Source organism: Rhamphochromis sp. 'chilingali', assembly GCF_963969265.1.
Source record: "Rhamphochromis sp. 'chilingali' genome assembly, chromosome: 5".
Lineage (NCBI taxonomy): Eukaryota > Metazoa > Chordata > Actinopteri > Cichliformes > Cichlidae > Rhamphochromis > Rhamphochromis sp. 'chilingali'.
Window position 1 is genome coordinate 18,843,660 of NC_137932.1, and position 21,523 is coordinate 18,865,182.

The 21,523-nt window shown below is 40.3% G+C and overlaps 1 protein-coding gene across 1 annotated transcript; it reads right to left on the bottom strand.

Annotated features, from left to right (window-relative positions):
• Window positions 1–1,467: 1,467 nt before the first annotated feature.
• Window positions 1,468–17,841, bottom strand: tmem214 (transmembrane protein 214). Its single transcript, XM_080881771.1, has 17 exons — window positions 17,587–17,841; window positions 8,734–8,927; window positions 8,374–8,524; window positions 8,144–8,278; window positions 7,206–7,288; window positions 6,850–6,955; window positions 6,335–6,416; window positions 6,072–6,173; window positions 5,790–5,931; window positions 5,504–5,595; window positions 5,334–5,382; window positions 5,048–5,155; window positions 4,418–4,535; window positions 4,239–4,335; window positions 3,758–3,926; window positions 3,343–3,494; window positions 1,468–2,496 (listed from the first exon to the last, which is right to left on the bottom strand). Exons 1-17 carry the CDS (start codon window positions 17,738–17,740, stop codon window positions 2,367–2,369), a joined length of 2,064 nt encoding a protein of 687 aa, XP_080737897.1. The 5' UTR covers window positions 17,741–17,841; the 3' UTR covers window positions 1,468–2,366.
• Between the last annotated feature and the right edge of the window lie 3,682 nt (window positions 17,842–21,523).

Genomic DNA, 21,523 nt, shown 5'->3' on the forward strand with positions numbered 1-21,523 from the left:
TCCTACACCGTGGCTGTTAAGTATACTACTCAGAGACCCCACAGTCTCATGTAGTTCCTGTTTTCTATTCATTAGGAGCAGCGTTTTCTATTTACATCATTTTTGCTTATGCAAATCAGCAGCATACTGATCACATCACACACACAACAGTCAGGCCCAGCACACGTTTGCTAAATGTTGCCTCCATGCACCTCCGTAGAAGTCAAGCAGTCAGTTGCATTGATATCTCTTTGGACCTCATATTGAAAGTTACAGTGAAAAGTTCAACAGTTTGAATCAACTCCAGATCTTTTATCGGCTTAATCTGAGATGAAATAATGAGGGAACGGCCTGCTCAAATATTTACAGGCTCACATACTGGACATAGTTCAACAACAATGCATAGGTCTGCCACTATGTTGCCAAGAAAGCTTTCACACATGGAAAAATATTTATGAATCAGTAGTGAGATGTTTTCCGACCTACAAAAGAGCAAGACACACTGAGACGTCCACTCAGTTTCAGGATTATGCTTCCACTCACAGTGAGTGGAGGTCGTCTGCTGAGGGATTTGGGAGGTTTGTGCCAAACACTAAGCGACGCTGCAGGATGTACTTGACCGTCTGTTCCACAGAGATGGCAGCCAGACAGAAAACTGCAGCATGCTGATGGTTTAATTGGACCTGGCAGTTATCAGTGATGATAGCATAGAGGATGAGATAATGAACTTTTCACAGGCAAATGGAAATGAGCTGAATGTTTTTATTCAAAGCTGAGCAGTAGAGTACCTGATGTTCAGCTTCCTGTTCACAAAATAGAAAATAAGCCTTTGAATTTTACCTGTTTGCTGAGCCAGGAATGGATAATAATGGACAGAGGCAGTGATTCAAACATCACAGTTTGAGTGGGATTTTTTAAAGCATGCAGCTTCATGATAGAATTAGTTATGTGTCATATTTAGGATTTCAACTATTGGCATATATTATTATAATCCATATATCTTCAAAGCGAAACGTCAAATTTTCTAGAGGCTGCGATGACTACAAATTATTTGTTTACAAATTATTTGTTTTGTCAATTATGATCCAAAACAGATAATTGTAACACTTGAAGGTAGAACCAGTGAGTTGGACTAAATCTAGAATATCTGATGCTCTAAATATGCTTTAGAGATCATTTTCACAATTAGGTAATTATTGATTAAGAGGACTGCTGAGTCAGCGACACTTGACTAAAAATACATTCCCAGTGTACTCTTCTCATCTTGATCTATATTAATACGTGGTGAGACAAATTTGTTTCTTCTTACGATGACCCTGAATACACATATCTAATAATTATATTTTAATAAGAACATACACAAGCAAAATTGAAGTTTGAGGGCAAAGCCCCAAGTCATGACAAGACAACTGTTAACAAGGTGGTTTCTATTATTTGCTGTGTAGCTTGTGGCACACTCGGGTAAATCAGCTGATAAAAACACTGCAGTGGGGTTGGAGTCTTTATTACAAATCATTTACATTACAAAGTAAGACATTGGTCTCTTCCATATCATCTTGTTTACAGGCTGGGGGGTTAGTTAAGTAAAATGTCATTTCTCAGATTACAGCATACAGGATGACAATGCTGGCATCACTGATCCACGCAGACACAAACACAGAAACGCATTGACCTTCAGGTACATGATGTCGGTGCTTCTCGCAGCTCGGGCGAGAAGCTTCTGCTGGTAGGTGAAGCATTAGAAAACGGGACAGAAACAAAACAGCAGAGACAAGACACACAGATTTTTTCTTCTGGACTGATGTGAAAAGACTGTGTTTACGACCGTGCTCTGGACGAGCAAATCCGCCCAGAGACACAACTCCCTAGTTAGGTTTGACAAGGGGTTTGCACACACAGGACCAGGTGTTAAAGATGACTTGACCCTCTGATGAGGTTTTCAGTGGCTTGGAGACGTTTCTGACATGTTCCCTGCCTTTACCAACTTTCACAACACTTTTTTTTAATTATATTTAAATAAAAACTTTTATAAATCATCTACAAACCTATATTTTCTATAAATTACAGAACCTGCCTAACCCAGAGGCTCAAGCAGTGGCTGAAATTTGCAGTATAAAACTCAGGGAGAGAGAAAGAAGGGTACAACCTCCGTATCCAGCAGTGACAAAAAGGCTGATAGAAAAAAAACAAACATCTAAACAACACCAAACTGATTTTAAAATTTAACCAAAACAAGAGACAAAAAGGGTCTTTTTTTGAGTGAGCTCGTTTCCCTCTGACCCTGCGGCATCCACTTGTGTCACAAAGGACATGACAGACTCACGCTGGGCCAGAGTGTGTGTGTTGGTGTGTTTAGCTTCCTGTGTGCATATTGTGTGTGTATTGCGTTATCCCGCTCGAGTGAGCAAATCCTGGGCCCATGTCTTGATTGCCGAGGTCGTGTGTTGGAGAAGCTGCCACGTCGAGTTGGTAAAGGACAAGGCGTGGCCCTGCAGACATGATACAGACACCTCCCCACTGCAACAGAGAAAGTAAAAAAAAAAAAAAAAAAAAAATCACTCACTGCAGCTTTAATGATGCTTTTAGTTCCTTTTAAACAATACAAACAAACACATTTGTCTACTACACTACTCATAACTGATTGACAGATCATTACAGAGTTCATCTGTCAATCACCTCAGAGGTTATCAACAGCCAAGGAAAAGGCCGCTGATGCATCTCTGCTTTAGACTGCTGCCCTCACAACCGAGACCTGGACAGTTGTCAGAGGATGAATAAATGGAGAAAATAGTCCAATTGTTTATCAGCTGGGTGCAACTACCTGGCTCCAGTAAACAGAAGAAGAACACACTGCTGAGAAGTGAAATGTGTGTGGTGCTGTGACGGTACTGTGCAAATAGGAGAAACGTACACAGACAAAGCCTACAAAGATCTGCCAAACTTCTGGTGAGCGACTCCCTTTAAAGAACAAATAGGAACGAGGTCCAAACTCCAGCAGGATAAACTGGCATGTCACTACATCTGTCAGTGCAACTGGTAACCTGCACGCATTTCTCAATGGCTTCAATAAAACACAGCAATAAGTAAAGGTGAATCACGTTTCATCCCAACAAGCACCATAACGAGGGCTTCATAGTTAAATCATTGTTGCAGCAGTGCCACAGATTCTTATAGTTAGTCAGCCCAGAGGTAAGGTGTCTTCGTTTTAGTCAGATTATTCTAATACAAGCTGTGCTGTTCTTCTTGTTTAACCCCACAGACCAAATACATCTTTGTGAAACCAGTCTCAGCCGGTTTAACTGCCCCACACTCGGGCATGTAGTAATAAAGATTAACTGTTAAAGAGCTGCTGTTAGTACTGACTTGCAAGAGTCTTCTAAGTTGGCCCATGCTCTCTGTAGCAGGTTAGATGTGTACGCCAGCGCTGGCAGGATGTAGTTTTGATGTAGGAAGATGAGGAGCTCCTTCAAATATGCCAGAGCCTGGAACACACTCTCTGGGGTGTTGGTGTTCACCTGGACAAAGACATGCAACACAATCAGAGTCAGACTGGTAGTTATCTGGTAGTTTCTTATGTAATGCTCAAAATTTTAATTAAGGGGGAAAAGTGACACAGTATAAACACAAATAAATCCACAAAAGGATGAAATGATAATCCAGCTGGACTGTTTAATATACACCCAGAAAGCTGTGCTTCAGCCCCCCCCCCCAAAAAAGAACAATTGTACTTCAACATTTAAATGTTTAAGGTCAGGTGGAGCTGTAGCCATGGCCTTACCCATTCTATGACAAGAGGTGTGGTTTCTTTAACCCAGACAATAAACCGTGAGGTGTTTTCAGAGATGAAGACAGCTGCTGACTTTGCCTTTTCCAAACCTTGTTCCATTACTGGACCCAAAACCCGGACACACTCAGAGTAATAATAAGGAGTGTTTGTCTCCAACCAGCTACAGAAAATACAAAACACACAATACAGACAATAATGATCATAACTGCAATCTTCATTAGAGGAAAAATGGAAGAAAAGAAAAAGTCATACATTTTTTTAAATTTTCTTTTTAAAAGCAAATAATTTTATGGCAGAACAGCAGGTTAATCTAATAAATCTATATTAATATAGAATTCTAAATAAAAGCCAACAAACCACAGGGAATAAAACACTGTGTGCCTGAGCGTTATCAGGAAGTGAGTCAGAAGCTTGTTTTAGATTTTAGGGATCATTTTTAAGTGTCGGCTCTGTTGACTAGAAATGATCGTACCTGAAGCCCTGCTTTGAGTAGACTGTTATTTTGCTCCAGGCCTGCTGAGATACAGCTGTGATCCCTGAGGAGTGCAGATACCTGGCTGTGATGGAATCTGAAACGTAATATAAACACAATGAGTAGGCCACAGATACAAAGATAGGCGAATATGGTGAGTAAACGGCACTCTGACAGACCTGCGACAGAGCCGTTTGATCTGACGTCGTGGGCGATGAAGCCGGCAATGAACACGAGCAGAACCAGGAGCAGCTTGGACCAGGGGAACCCGTGACCACGCATCTTTACCTGCAGATTCTGGAGAAACACAAAGCACATGTCAAATAAGGTTCATAATCCAACTGTTAGCTTTATGATTCCATACATCTCTAGTTGTTGCCCAAGAAGCAGGGATAATGTCAGAAGAAGTTTTTAAAGAGGAGTTGCACATGCTCATTCATGCATTCATCTCTCCAGTACTCCCATCTGCAACTCACCAGGTTCTCCAGTTCAGTAACTCTGCCCTTGATGCTTGGAAACTACCCAGTAAGTCCCAAAACAGTCGTTCCAATAGCACAACACTACTGATCTCTTTAATAAGCTTTCAATTTAATATTCTTCTCTTCATTCCTTTAGTTTTAGTTCCTAAATTTATATCTTAATTTTTTAGGCTTTTTATGCCTTCTGTCAGCACTTTATAAATATTGCTCACTTTCATATTGTAGAGGTGCTTCATGATTTAATATTTACACTATCTTCGTGTCTAACCCAGACTTTTTTGAAATCGCGAGTTTCCTTTTAAACAAACATGAACAGGCCGAGTTGCTCACCTGGCACAGGCTGTTGCACTCCTGAAGGTCATGAGATTCAATGGTGTCTCTCATTTCTTCGTTGGTCACTCTAAAAGACTGGATCGTTTCCTCGAGGTTCTTCCGAAGCTAAAAACAAAAAAAGTCCAAGTAAAACACAGTGATGGGATTAAAAGACAATAAAAATACAAGTTACATTAAAACTGCATTATTAATCAGATTACACAGGCTTTGATGTTTAAATAACAGTATCCCTGGGAGGTGCGTTTGGTTTATGAGCCAACAGACATTGTGACAGCACTTGTACCTTTGGTGGAAGGATGTTCCAGGACTTTAATAAGTGGTTCAAAAGCAAACTGAGGAAAGAAAGCAGTGAGTCTGAAATCAGTTTGAAATCATCTTCATTTGTACAGTTTACCTTATGTGGAGATGTGATCATAAATAAAAAGACAAAAAAATAAATGGTCCACAGGTTACCTGGACTGGGGTAGGTGTTTGGTGTAGAGCTGCCTCCACACTCCTAAACTCTGAACATCAACACACAGACACTCAGTCATACTGCTGAGCAGCTGCAAGAAGCAGAAGACAATGCGGTTAATTTTTATCATTTTACTCATAATGTATTCTTTGACATCGTTTAGTGAGAACACAATTTTATTGAGCAGTTCTGCTTTATTTAATCACTTTTGTCAAAGATCGTGTTGTGATGGCTGCTGTAACAGTACAGTAGCAGCAGTAATGTATACAGAATTGTGGGTCTCACCTCCCTCTTCATGTCGTCAGGACAGTGTGGCGTGGCTCTGGACAGAAATGACGGCAGGTACGTGTGCAACGTGTTCTCTGGCTTGGCACCAAATGCGAGGACCTTCAGTCGAGGATACAAACGCCTCAGCTGCTCCTGCAGACTGTAATAAAAAACAGAAAAAAATATATTAGGACTCAGAACGCAGATAACATTTTTGCAATGCTTTTATTTCTAAACAGAGATTATGAACAGTCTGATATGTCTTGCTGTTGGTCTGTGTTTGCACTGGTTTACATTTACCTTGGTGACAGGGCGTTCTTTGGCATGAAAGCAAAATCGAGCAAAGGAAAGAACTCTTTCGGACCCATAATACCAAATCCTTTTGTCAGGTTTGAATGAAGTCTGGGAAAAGAATTAAAGTATGTTGAAATATCCATGACATTCAAATTAAAGGTATCACTGTTAATGATCTTAATAGTTCAAGTACTACAAATGAATGGAAAGGAAGTGTCTGGAAGATGAAGAAATTTGAGAAATTTCATGGATTTCTGAGTCAGACTTACGAGAGAAGTCTCTCCAGATAGGCGATGGCATATGAGGACAGAGACTTCACTCCCAGCACAGGGAGCATGATGCCCAGCCACACTGAAACAAATAACATTTTCTTTAGTTTAGGAAGCTTTTCTTCTGTTAAAGTGAAAATAAATATATTTAATCACACTTTGGGTATGATTTTGTACTAAATCAGTAATTTTAGACACCATTTCCCCCTAACTTTCATTGCAATTTTGCACTGTAAACATTTAATATAGTCACACTAACTAATAACACTTGGAGCACCAGCAGCTATCAGGGGGGAATATTACTGCTCTAATGTGCTCTGTTGCTTCAGTGAACCCCAACCCAGAATGTCTATCTTCACACATTGTTGGGAAAGTGGGAGAAAGGGGAAAACAGACAGATCTGGACTAATACTGGGCAAATGCCTACTTGTTCAGAGCAGTTTTGGGCTTTATGGATATGCGGTAATGTAAAATATTGAAATTATTGTGTGCCTCTGTGTAAAAGTGTTTATTACCTCTTAGACCCTGGCTGAGATCATAAAATCCTGCTTGGCCCAGAGCCCACATGATGGTCAAACACTTTACTGGACGATTCTGAACTGACCGCAACATTTCCAAATACTGCAGAAAAGGAACAAGAAGAAGGGAGAGTTTTACAATATAATAATGCAAAATTATTCAAACAGACAAATCCAGCAATACCCCCTCTGAAACTACCAGTTTGAAAATATAATACATAATTTGATAATATTACACATGTCCAGAAAAGTTAGGAAAAATATAGCTTGAGCTTTTAGTGTAATAACATGCAGAGCAGGACAAGAGTAGCAAAGCTGCTGATTATTTGCCGGAGTGACAGTCACACACTCACCTCTGGCAGATTTTGGGTGGCTATTTTGGGTTTGTCCTGCAGGACTGCCTGAATGCAAACTCTGTAGCCATGTAGAGGTTCTCCTGGAAATAAAAACAATAAGCTTTAGGTATTGGTACTTTCGGCTTCTTTTTCTGCTTTATGAATTTTAACTAAAAACTGAAACAATGCTTGGGTAAAATCTTTATTTCATGAGGCATCCTGGTGACCTTGCTGACTGCTCTTGGTTAAAGTTTGGTAAAAGGTAAACACTGGTAATTTGAGGTTTGAGTCATGATGGGTTTTGACCCCACCCTAGCGTTGAACCATAACAGTGATCTTTGCTGTTTTTTGTCCCCTCACTGCCAAGACAGTCACACCACAAGACACATCACTTTCTTTCACAGCAGTACACTTTTGCTCCTCGCTAAAAGCTTGTTTAGTTTAGCTCGTGCAAAGATCAATCTAGATCAATAGATGAATCTAGACACAACAAAAGCTTTTTGAAAGTGAATACAAGGAAGGAACATAATGATTGCCTGCAGCTGCCTTTCTTTCAGGGTCTCTCATCTCATCTGCTTTCAGATGTTGGCTTCAGGCCTGTCGCTACCTTGTGGGCTTTGTCAAGTATGTCCACCACCTGGCCTTCTCTTCACTTCTATCTGTGCTGCCATTGAGGTGATATGGTTTTTATGGTCAAAGACAACCACTAACCTGGGCATAAACATCCCCCCCACCTATTTACCCCCTTGTTTATTTGCATGTATTTATTTGGTTCATATGTAATGTTTTATATGTTTTATATTCAATCAGAATATTATTTCAACTTACAGAACATTTAAGTTTATTATTGAGATTTCTGCAGCTTTGGTATCTTGGCGCATTTTTCCCTGTCTGTTAATGTTCTACTGAGTAAAGTCGCATCAATAAAAGGATGTAAGAGGTTCTCCTGGGTTTACCTGACTGCCTGTCCAACTCCCTGAGCATAGTGTAAACACAGTGGTCGAAGAAATCTGGCAGAGCGCTGCTGCAACGTCCGATGAGGCCTTTGATCACGCCCCTCAGCTCTTTTCCTGTAAGGCAGTATGGGTAGTCTGGGACAGAAAAGACAAACAGGAAGACTTAAGTATTGAAATGCTTTAACCGCACGATAAATAAATGGGCATATCAAAATAAGAGTCTGCCTGACCATAAGGGTGGCTGCTGAGTGTGGGCTCCGTGTCCTGGGCAGTTAAATGGAGGTTGAGGTATCCAGCCAGATCTTTGATCCAAACCGAAGGGTTTTCTGGAAACAGGGTCTGACTGCGAGCCAACTGCTGCTTCAGGTCTGCAACATCCAGCTGAAGACAGGACAAGAGAAAAATATCAGCACTGGAGTCTCAAAAAGAACACACCCTCCAAGCAAAGGCTAGATCGGTTTCAGCATGTGACAGTTGGCTTTGAAGATGTAACAATGCTGCTTTGTTTAGAGATCATTTCGGGTCATTTCTTTCACTAAATTTCCATTGAGTTTAATATCAGTCAACTTAAGAAAATGTCTCTTACTGACCGCTTTGAACGCCTCCTCGAGGGTTTTGTAAGTTGTGGGAGAGGCTGTATTGCTCGAATACGACTTCTTGGGTGGTTTACTTGATGAGGGCTTCTTGTTTTGAGGCTCGGATGGTGGAGGAACCTGCTCCTTGTTCTGCTTCTTTCCCACCTTCTCCAAGCTGTCATACAGACTCTCTGACATCTTCACGGGCGCTGAAGGACAAAACAAAGCAGCTGCAGTGAAATGCAGTGACTCCTCTATCCTGAGTCCTAAAAATCAAGTTACTCTCCTCAGCGTCTTGCTTACCCCCTTCTGCCCTCCCTCCACGCCTTGTGTAATGGGCTGTTACCCAAAGGAATATTTGTGGCACACTCAATACAATTCACAAAGGACTGGAGTTAAGCACCAACAGCATTCCAGCTCTCCCCCTTGTGTGTTTCTGGTAAACAGTTTTGAGGACCTATACAAAGTTAAGAACGCCTTATTTATTTTTTTTAGAGCCTGTACTTTGATATTAAATCAATACTTATTTGCAATGTTTTATAAAGGCAATAACAAGTAATTGTATTTATAAGATGTCAAAGCTCTCTCACTGGCTGAAAGTGGCAATACATTGAAATTGACCCTGTTCTGCTTTTATTCATTTCCCATCAAATACCTGCAGCTTGGAATAAATCTGACACCTTTACACACTGTGGGGAAATCAGAGAGCAATTTAACTGCTTACCAGTTTTTACTCTGTTGGTGATCAATCATTTTGTCATTTTGTGTGCAAAACACACCAGGGGTGGATGGCAGGAACTAAGATCACTTTTCTTTAAATTTAAGGTGGTTAATGAGGTGATTTGACGAACGACTCAAATTGGCTTTTGACCTATGAAGCATTTATAGTGATCACAGTAATATGGGCTGCTTCTGTTGGCTCTAGAAAAATGTTTTCCTTCACTCCAACTCAGGCCATCGTGTCAGTCACAGTGCTATCTCTTTCCTGTACTCCGTTTCAGAATGGAGCTCCTTTTTAAACTCTATCTGTGATCATAACTGAGCGGCTGTGCTTTTTCATGAGAAAAATAGAAGTTGGACTGAACCAAATCAAGCTTTAGTCACACATGTGGATTTAGAGTCAGCATGTCTCTATTTTTAGTCTCAAACATGAGTGTGCCATGTTTTACAGAGAAGCTCAAAATATAACGAGAGAAACATATGAAGAGGTTTAACAGGCATGTGAGTGTGTGTGATAGTAGAAGAGCTGCATAGTATGCAATCAAATGCTGCATGAATGTGTGCTTGTGTGTGTTGATCACTGAAACTGTAAAGATTGTTATAGCATTTTTCAAGTCAGGGAGGAAAGTTACCACTATCAAAGCTTTAGGATCAAGGCATGGAAAGACCTGTCTATATTTACAGTCTTGTAATCTTTGGTATCTAGTGCTCAGCTGTTTTCTTGTGGCCTGCATGGCAGTTTCATCTGTATTTTTTCAGCTGGGAAATGAAAAACAAAAACAAATTTGTATGAGGCCTAAAAATACTGGAAAATAAATAAAACTAAATTTAAAAAAAATAAACACTGAATTTCAGCCCACCACAGACCTATAACTCTGAAAATACATTAATATAGAGGTGAAATTATGCAAGGCTTCAACAAATATACCAATGTTTTTGCACCCAATAAATAAATCAGCTGATTCTGAGAGGGTGATGGTGGGTGGGGGAGGTTGATGAAACTGATGTTTCATGGAATGATTCTGCTGAAACAGTAGACTCCCTGGTTAATTATCGAGGTTTTAACAAAATGTGGAGCTTGAAATGTCTTTTCTCATGGCATCATATGACTCAGAAATCCTTGCAACCTTATCTGGGACCTTGTGCACTATTGTCTGCAGTGGATAATCACTTAAAGTCTAAGTGAACAGGGAACTTTAAGCGAAGTGGTTGGTTTCCTTAAAACCAACCAATTAACATCCGTTTTAAAAAAAAAGAAGCACATGACTGCAGACTTAGGGAAATACCAGCAGTCCTTGTAAATGACAAACAGTTCAAAACAAAGACAGAAGTGTCCTGATCAAAATCAAATCAAGTCACTTTTATTGTTACATCACATGTGCAGGTACACTGGTACAGAACATGCGAGTGAAATTCTTGTGTACAAGCTTTACAAGCATGGGTGACTGACTTCGCTCAGCAAAGAGGGAAGGCATTCTAAAGTTTTAGAGCAATAAGAAGCAAAAAGCTAATAAAATTTAACTTGAAGGTTGGATTACAGAAGGTTTAACATACTAAACATTTATTTTTCTGAATGAATCATGCCGTATCTTCAATTTTTATCTGTATGTTTCTGAGATTAGGGAGTTGGACGAACATTGAGCTCTGAAAATAATTAAATAACACAATTAATATAATCCAACTGAAGTGTAAAAATGTTTCCCATGTGGGACTCGAACTGGTCTCTGGTGTGAGCAGTAAAATTATTCAACCCCCGCTCTCTCTAAGGTGCAGGTGTTAATGCTCAATTCCGATTTTTTTTTGTCTGCTTGTTCACACTACAAAGAAAAATGTGACAGCAAACGCTCTCCAACGTTGTCTTCCCCACAGGTTCACTGACATCTACACTGGATGGCCAGGAAGTATTCGCGATGTCTTCTCGGGCGCTTCTCTGGCGCTGATAATTGGCGTCTGTCTTGTGTCAGTGACGTAAAAGACGGATTTAATGCGACATGACCATTCAAACAGCAGTCGCTTTCTAAAACATCGGATATGTATCGGATTCAGTACCACATACGAAAGTGACCCAGATCGAATTTGAAAATATTGGATTTGTGCCGTTCACACTGTCATACCATGATCGGATATGGGTCGCATAGGGTTAAAAAAAAAAAATTTTAAAAAAATAATCGGATTTGATGCGCTTTCGCCTGCAGTGTGAACGTAGCCTAAATGTCACCTTTTTCCCCTCTTTGAAACTGGGAATATTCTTTTCATTTTTTGTGTACATGAATACAAGTCAGTACGAGAGAGAGCCCAAAATATGAATCCACAGATTAAATGTTGTGACCATTTCATGAACTGTCACAAGACTGTGCTGCTGGCTCTCTAGTAACTTCCTCACACTGGACTGCTGCTGATGACAGCAGTCCTTTTTCCGCTCTCCAAACTCTGTCAGCTCAGCGTAGTGACCAGTTCTTCACCTGCTGCAGGTTCTAGTTCTGGATCTTATGTGGGTTCTCCACAGCAGAGAGAGGACTAATGTCTCCAGCTGAAGCCCAAGATGGTGGTGTTAAAATTAGCCTGACTGAGACGAAGGACTCCAGATAGCTGAAAGATTTCAAGGAGAGAACTGACAACAAAGCCAGCAAATCGCAAAACATGTGATGGATCAGCGCTAGCTAAACTTTCAAAATAAGAGCGAAGAATATATTTTCATGACTCAAATCTTTGAGTGTGTCGCTTGAGTAAATTCTATTAGTGGGAAACACTGCAATGTAATTAGTATTTCAAACATAAGCCTAAATGTAACATCTATGACTTCCAGCAGTCATTCACCCTATGCTTTACATTCGAGGCTGGTGCGGGGTAGGCAGCTATAAGCTGTAGTATTATGAGTGGGCTCAAAAGCTCCACTGTGAAACAACAACTAACAGGATCTCACATTTTACTGTCTACAGTCAGACTCCCTAGTCATTTTGATAGTAGATTTTTCATCTCAGTTTTATGAAACTATTTAAAACCATCTCAAAGAAACAACAGTTTTTGGGATCATTTTGGTGTAATTTACTACAAGAAGCATATTAGCAGAAATCATTAACGTGTGACAGCTTTCAGATTATAGTTTCTATCAAGACAAAATACCAAAAAGAACAAATTTTACTGCCCTAATCCACGGGCCACTAAAAGCCAATAATAGCTGAGATGATGTTTTTAAGCTTCCTTAAATTCAAGCTTTGTGGTTCTCACATGTTTAGACATGTGGGAACAAAAAGCCGAGCATGGTTATCATACAAGCAGTTCTTTATTTGTCAGGGACCAAAACACTGACCTCATAAGAGAAAAGATGTCTTGTACCAGATTTATCTACTAGCTAATTCCCATCTGCAGTCGCTGGCCAGGTACGCCCAATCATAAACATCACTGATTTAAAGGGCTTTTTAAATAATGCAAACAGCAAAGGCAGAGACATTTACCACTCTTCTCTGTGATCCAAGCTTCACGCTCTTATCTGTTGAACACTTACATAATGCCTGATTTTGCTGCAACACTTTTCTTGCTCAACCACATACGTAATCCCTCCAGGCTAAAGTTTAAAAAAAAAAAAAAAATCCTCCAGTTTTATGTGTCAAAACCACAGACCCAAAAGTAACAGCCTAATGATCAAGTCCTGATGAAAGCCTTTAAGAAACAAACTGAGATTTGGCAAAATATCTTTCTGAATGTGTGATTATGTTGTTTGTGTTAATAAAATGATTCACGTAAAGTGTTGGAGAGTTCATTTACTAAACAGATCAGGTTTATTTCTTATAAGCTTTAGACTAAAGCTTTACACCACTTCCCCACTGAATCAGCCACAGTGATCAGACTTTGGACAGTAAGATTCAGTGATAAAAATGAAGCAGAAACAAACAGCTCCAGCAAAGTGAGATATAATCATTTTGTGATGATCATCCAAAAATCAAAAGACTCAGTGAAGCCTCTTCAAGCTGCTATTGCTAGATTTAGTGAACAGAAAGTATTTTGGTCAATTTAAGGGTAGAAATTGATCAGAGGTCAGTAAATAATATGTTGACCTTGTGAGGAGTAATTTCTAACACAGATAAAGATAACTATGGTGTTTGTCAGTCTTTGACATAGTAGGAGACACCGGGCGGGACTCTAAACAGAGGGAACAGCAGGGTTTGTTTGGTACGTAAGATTTGATAAAACACAAATTAATTCTGGTTCTTAAAACATGGCAGAAAAAAATGAATAAGTAGATTAGGAGCTCCAGCTTCAGTATGGGCTTCATACTCAGTAAAAACAAAACATCATTAGGTTGACATAATGTTTCAGCAATGTGGTAGATTGAAGCTGCTGGTAATTCAGTATTAATATCACCTAACTGCACGTCTAAACTTGTCATAGCAACGTTACCGAATTAGGTTTCATTTTCCAATTTTTAAAGGTGTAAATCAAACTACTGAGTTTAGCACCTTATTCCAACTAGGGCTGGGCCATATTATACCGTTCACGGTAATACCGGTATAATGTTAGGCAACGATAGGAAAATGAAATATCGCGATAGAATGGGAGTAAAACGCGCATGCGCAGTGCCTTTGTTTTCATACGCACATGGCCGATTGTTGAGTGAAACAAATGAACCAGAATTGGTTTGTAAAAAATGGTGCAACTTCAGTGATGTGGAACTGGTTTGGTGTTTGTCCGTCAGATACACGACAAAGCACATTTTTTTGCAGAACATGCAAGCGGCTGTCGTTATCCGGTTGTTCAGTCTGACGTCACTAGCCGTGTCTGGGTCTAAACTCCGCTGCAGGTCCATATATCAAACGATCACTATGGGATTACTGAGAGTTGAAAAACTGTCTAAAGTCTTTCATCTTTAATAAAATGATCAGCGTTCTGCTCTACCAGGTGTAACAATTGAGTTTAACATCCAGGCATCCATGAAAACGGAATTTATGACATTTAACGGAGTTAGAAGTTAGCAGGGAGTTAGCTCGCTAGCTTCTATCTAAATACAATATAGCATGTCCTGACTGTGGGGTTTTGGAAACAAATTAAAATGTACAGCTCTGCTATCACTTCCAGCATAAATGAAGACAGAAAACTAAACAGCAGTGACGTTTGTAGGGTTACTGAAGTTGGGCTAGCTGGTATATAATGATGTGCTACGTGACCGCTAGCGACACAGCTATGTTAGCATAATATAAACAAGCTAACTTTTTTTCCACTCGATAAAAGTTAATGTGAGTGTTCTCGGTGGTCAGGAACAAATGTAATCGCATGGCAGGATGCTGTAAAAGGACCAAACTTCAGCCAGGAGAACAACTGAGATAATCCATCCACAATACGAGGTTAGTCATTCATATACTGCTGCATGGGCTGGGCTGTAGTTACATCGTAAGGTTTTAAAAACTGAGCTTAAATAAATGATTAGCGGTAATAAAAGCCGAGGGAGGTCAACAGTGATCACTGACTGTTTTAGGAGCTTTTTGAGATCAAATAGAAGAAAATACATAACATTAAACATGTTAACAACACAAAAGCCATATTAAACGCAGACTACTTTAGACCCGGAAGTAGGATTCGTCGCGTCATCACTGAACAACCGGATTGTCGTATTTGTCGGACTAAGATGCTCTTAAATCTGGGAGTAATCTGGGTCCTAAACTCCGTCTTTTTCAGGTCAAACAACACTGCAGCATCACAGAGTTAAAAACTGTCTAAATTCTTACATCTTTAATAGAACGATCAGCATTGCTGCTTTACCAGGTGTAACTATGAAGTTTAACTTCCAGGCATCCATGAAAACAAAATTTATTACATTTAACGAGTTAGAAGTTAGCAGGAAGCTAGCGGAAGTTAGCTCGCTAGTTTCGCTAGTTACCTAAGCATGATATTGCATGTTCTGACTGAGAGATTTCTGAAAAAATTCAAACGTACAGCTCTGCTATCACTTCCAACATAAATGAAGACAGGAAACTAAACAGCAGTGACGTTTGTAGGGTTACTGAAGTTGGGCTAGCTGGTATATAATGATGTGCTACGTGATCGCTAGCGACACAGCTATGTTAGCATAACATAAACAGTGAAGCTGGAGGACAAACACTAACACTTTTCCACTTATAAAAGTTAACGTTAAGGTTCCTGATAGTTAGAGACAAATTCAGTCGCATGGCAGGATGCTGTAAACGGACCAAACTTCAGTCAGGAGAACAACTGAGATAATCCATCCACAATACAAGGTTAGTCATTAATATACTGCAACAACATGGGAATAGAGCAGCTGCCAGAGAATTCAACATTAATGAATCAATGGTACAAAAGTGGAGGAAGCAAGAATGAGTTGAATAAAGTTTGATTTATCTGACTGCTTTGTTTCGCTTAATGTGCCTTATAATCCCATGCACCTTATGGTCCGAAAAATACGTACTGCACACTGCAGTTTAATGTTGCAAAGCACCTCTTTTTAACTTCAGTGGATATTATACATGGTTATGCTCAGGATATGTCAGCCCATTTCTACTGGAAATGCCTTTTAGTTAAACTTTCAGCAAGGAATTTGCATTTGCACTGTTACATTTTTATAAAGCTTTAATGTACATAAAAACCAGCTTCTTGTTTAAGTGAAAATAAATGGAAGGTTGTCTTTTTGCGCTAGTAATGTTGTGGAGTTGTATTTTGTCTCGCATCAATTATATCGTCAGTTATATCGTTATCGCAAATTTTCAAATATATATCGTGATAAATATTTTTGGCCATATCGCCCTGCTCTAATTCCAACTTTGACATTTCTGGTTAACAATGAGAATTCTCCTGCTGCCACTGATAGTATTAAAAGGAGGACAAGTTTGAGATCCAACACTCCAGTGACTTTATTCATGTGAGGAATGTCAATAGAATCTTCACTCCATGTTTGATCAGAAGACATAAGTAAAAACCTGAGTAAACTTTACTCGATAAAAAGTTATTAGCAGAAAAACATTTTTAAAAATCAAAATTAGCTATTTATATTATTTATATTATTTGTTTTCACTGTGGTTATCATTTACTGTAGAAACAACGTATGCAGTTCAAAGTAAAGAAGAACAAGCATTTTCTCCAAGCATAGCATCCCAATGCACTTCAGATCCAGCATCACTTTCAAAGACCGGTTCATCCCAAGGACAGAACACCAAGACACAAGCTAAACAACAGTGTACCATATGTAGTGCACTTAGGGGTACTCAGACCCTTATTTCTGATTGAAACATATTAAAAGTGCATGACAACAATTTAAATAGAGGAAAGAAAAGCGTAAGTGACAGCTGGAGTGTCAGTATTGTTGTATCCTTGCAATATTGTTTAGATGATAGAAGCAGGACTGGGTGGCCGGGTTTCTTAAAGGTGAAATTGGAATTGAAAAGCTCATCCAGGTTTCTGATTTTTCAAAGATCACTCATAAAAGTACCCTACATCTTCTGATTTATAAAAAACTTGCCCTTTACACCAGAAGGCTCAAACAAAAATATAACTCGGACACTGATCACCTCGAGGATTATAGGTAAACAGGAACAGTAAGTTGTATTGTTACTAATAGGAGTCCTTCTAAATAAGTAAGAAAATAAATTCAGAAGTAATAACAAAATAGAGTAACGAGTTTAATCTATTTATATAAACGATGATAATAGCAGTGATAACTGTTTATGAGGCATAAAGCTGAAGTAAAACCATGGCTAAACGTGTAGCATAAGATTTAAATGGCCACGTTGTTAAATATTTACCCCCAGAGAAATGACAGCCATCACTGTAGGCGAGGTAAAAACAAACTAATGCTGCTTAACGTCATACCGATCAGCTCCAAGATGACAAAAACACCTTCAGGCTCGTTCGAAAGAGCAGCTGAAGGGAGGTCAAAGGTCAAAAAGCGTCTCACACATGCTGACAGACTCTCTCAGTGCTGACGTTCACTTTGTTGACACTGCTAACGAGCTAACTAGCCGCACGAAGCACAAAGGCCGCTCAGCTAGTAGTTTAAAATTCACGCCGACACACGGACTTAAGGTAGAGCCACTCAGAGCTGAGCTGGTAAAACTGCAGACGGTGTGAGATAAAATTAATACCAGGAAGTAATGCTGCGTGAAGTTGAGCTTCAGCAGCTAGCAGTGGGCCGTGTTCACTTACGTCTGGACGGCTGGTTAGATTCGCCCAGGGCTTTCCTTTCTCCGCTGGCTTTCTTGTCGGCCGCTACCTTGCCTCCTCCGCCGGAGTTGTTGCTATTTTTCTTGCCTTTCTTCACCACCTCCCATTTTCCGACCGAGCCGTTATTTGAAGCCATGTCTCCGGGTCCAGATGGGCTGTTATTAGTTCGGGTACCGTGACTTCCTGCCTCCTTCCTCCCTTCTGCTGAATGAACGAGAGGACGTTGCGTAAACTGCTCTGAGCGTTTAACCGTCCGCGTGCCACGTCTCTATGTCGGCATGACGTCAGAGTGATGTGTTTGGACCGTTAACTTTCGTGTTCGTAGCCGAACGGAACAAGTTTAAACACGGAATTTATTAAACGCGTCTTCAAGACGGAATCATAGACGACCCCGATTCATTTTAAACACAACTAAATACAACAATAATACGAGTTCGGTTTTAAAAAAATAAAATACATTTAAAAAAATCTACAATTTATTGTAAAATAAACAGCAACTGCTTTTTGATAACTGTTTTTAAATTTTCAAAAAAATTAAAAAGAATTAGCGCAAAACTTACATTTCAATACTTTTTAACTTAATACCAAAATTAATATCCTTGGGGTTATCTCTTATCTATTTGGTTATGCCATACTATATTAATTATTATTGAGCCATTTTAGATTCTATAGAGTACAGTGGTCCTCTTTTAATCCTGCCCGAGAGCTCCAACTCCAACATCCTTTGTCCACAATTTCCACTCTCCCACCTATGTACCTTTTCTTTTTCCGGTCACAATCTCTACCACACCTCTTTCATACCTCTCACCCATACAACTTACCATTTTGTTATCTTACCTTATTTTAGTAGTCAGACAATATTAGGCATTTAATGTCATTTCATTAAAAACGTATCTTGCCCCAGTAAATCAATGCTTTCCTCTCGCATGCTTAGTAGCGCTGCCGCTTATAGAGAAACACTGTGGGAAGCTGATACCATCCCCTTCGATAGCTCAGTTGGTAGAGCGGAGGACTGTAGAGGAGTGCGATAGACATCCTTAGGTCGCTGGTTCAAATCCGGCTCGAAGGAGGTGACACTTTTTTTTCTTCTTCTTTCACGGTGTTCAAGCGCAACGATCGAATACAGGTTACATGGTAGATACGGTTCATCAGCCGAACCAGCACCATTGCCAGCAAGCCAACAGGCTCTGTTGGCTATAGCCCAACTCGATTACATAGATATACTTTATCAGGTTGCGAGGCAGCGCACATAAGGGGGATTAGCTCAAATGGTAGAGCGCTCGCTTAGCATGCGAGAGGTAGCGGGATCGATGCCCGCATCCTCCAAAGTTTTGTGTCTCGTCGGTTGGCGTGAGTTTGTTTTAACTCTCAAGTTGCAAAATGCAACCAACCAGACCAATTAGAAAATATGGTTATTTTAAAAATTGGTAATTTTTGGGGGGGAGCTGAGACACAAAACATAAAGAAGATGCCAATGTCACATTTACATTTTCACGAAAGTTTTTGCGACGAATTTCACTGAAATCAATTCGTTCGACACTTCAAACTTAGGCAGTCTTTGTATAAGCTATTATAGGTCCCTGCTGTCAACACGTTATCACCTTCAAAGCCTAACATTTTAAGCTAGGTGACAAATCGTCGATATCTTACGCTTCCGGGGACCCAACATCAGCAAACAAGAGAACCGTTTGGAATGAATATACGCATGTACACTCGTTTTACTTACATCTCTTTGGTAAACACTATATAACATGCTGGTTAATGTTAGGGATAAGATTATGGTTAGGGTTTGGGATACGGCTAGGACTGGAGTACATGGCTGGAACATGTATTACCTCGGGAGCGTTATTGTACTGGATTTCATTGATAACCCGGCGCGTAGCATAAGAACGCGGAAGCTCACCTGTCGCGCTCCTCCGGAACATCGCAGGACTTGACAAATCGTCAGCATATCACGGGTTGGTACTGCGAACGGGCTCCTTCTGAAGCGTGGGGGGATTAGCTCAAATGGTAGAGCGCTCGCTTAGCATGCGAGAGGTAGCGGGATCGATGCCCGCATCCTCCAAACTTTTTTCTGATGAGTTAAAATATTTTAAATAGAGCATTTTAAATATCCATGTGATTTAAAACTGTTTATTGTTTATGGAGAGTAATACATTTTAAGAGTACCGGGTAAATCTGTAAAGCAAACAGGAACTGATTGATTAATGATTATTTCTTTATGGCAGTGTATATTAATGAAATATGAAGTTGATATAAACAGAACTTTAAATAAATCACCCTAATTAGTAGAATGAAGAAACGACCTGAAATAGAGAATAAACTTATTTGAATGTTTATGACTCCCCGATAGCCGTAGATGTGTCTGTGCTGCCGCCTGGAGGCACAAGAGAGAAGATACATCTGCAGCTTCAACGTTTTCTTTAACACTAATAACTATGGCAGAGCACTGAATGTATAGAAGGTGGAAAGAGAGGCATTACTATGAGATAACTGTGAGGTAGATTATTATCAATTGGTAAAAAGTGCAAATGTAATCAAGCGCACATGAAAAATTAACAGGTTTTAGAGCTTTTTGTATTAAACTGTGTAAAAAGTTTACTTGCATTGACTTGATATTCTGTGCATGGCGTTTACAATGATTAAAAAGTTCATGTGAGAGACAAAACAGAAGACAAAGAAGTCCAGACGCTTTTTCTTTCCAAGCTCCTTAGACTACAATGACCTGGATGACTGAGAATCTTCACAGACAACAAGACAAGACGGTGCAACACTAGACAGAACAGGACAATACAGAGACAAGACAGTGCAATGGAAATGTGCAAAATACTAAGAATAATACTAAATACTAAAAAATTGTGCACCGAGGAAGCTATGTGAGAATGCTCTTTCTGGACTTCAGCTCAGCATTCAATCATATCATCCCGGAGATCCTGGTCCAGAAACTGTCTCACCTGGGACTCTCCACCCCCATCTGCCTCTGGATCAAGGACTTCCTGACAAATAGACCACAGTCTGTCAGACTCGGCCCCCACCGGTCCAGCACCATCACACTCAGCACCGGGTCTCCACAAGGATGTGTTTTGAGTCCCCTCCTGTTTACGCTCTACACATCCGACTGCTCCCCTACCCATCTCTCAAACACCATCATAAAGTTCGCGGATGACACCACAGTGGTTGGACTCATCTCAAGGGGGGATGAGTCGGACTACAGAGATGAGGTCAACAGACTGACTGAGTGGTGTTCAGTTAACAACCTCCAACTGAACACCACGAAAACTAAAGAACTTATCTTGGACTTCAGGAAGGGCAGAGCAGACCCGGCCCCACTTTACATTCACGGGAGCTGTGTGGAGAGGGTACACTCCATGAGGTTTCTGGGCGTGCAGATATCTGATGACCTCTCCTGGACTGCAAATACCACGGCGGTGGTAAAAAAGGCCCAGCAGCGTCTCCACTTTCTAAGAGTGCTCAGGAGGAACAACCTGGAGGAGAGGCTGCTGGTGACATTTTACAGAGCCACCATAGAGAGCATCCTAACGTACGGCATAACAACATGGTATGCAGGGTGCTCAGCTGCGGACAGGAAAGTACTGCAGAGGGTCATCAACACAGCCCAGAAGATCACTGGCTGCTCTCTGCCCAGCCTGGAGGTCACTGCAAACTCTCGGTACCTCAGCAGAGCTGGCAATATCATCAATGACTACTCTCACCCCAGCAACCAACTGTTTGAACTATTACGGTCAGGCCGACAGTACAGGTCACATAAAACCAGGACAAACAGATTCAGGGATAGCTTCTTTCCCAGAGCTATCACCGTAGTAAATAAGCACAAAAACAATTGAACCTATTCCATACCGTCACTGTCATTATATTATGCTGCTATTCATACTGTCATTATATTAATGCTGCTATCCCG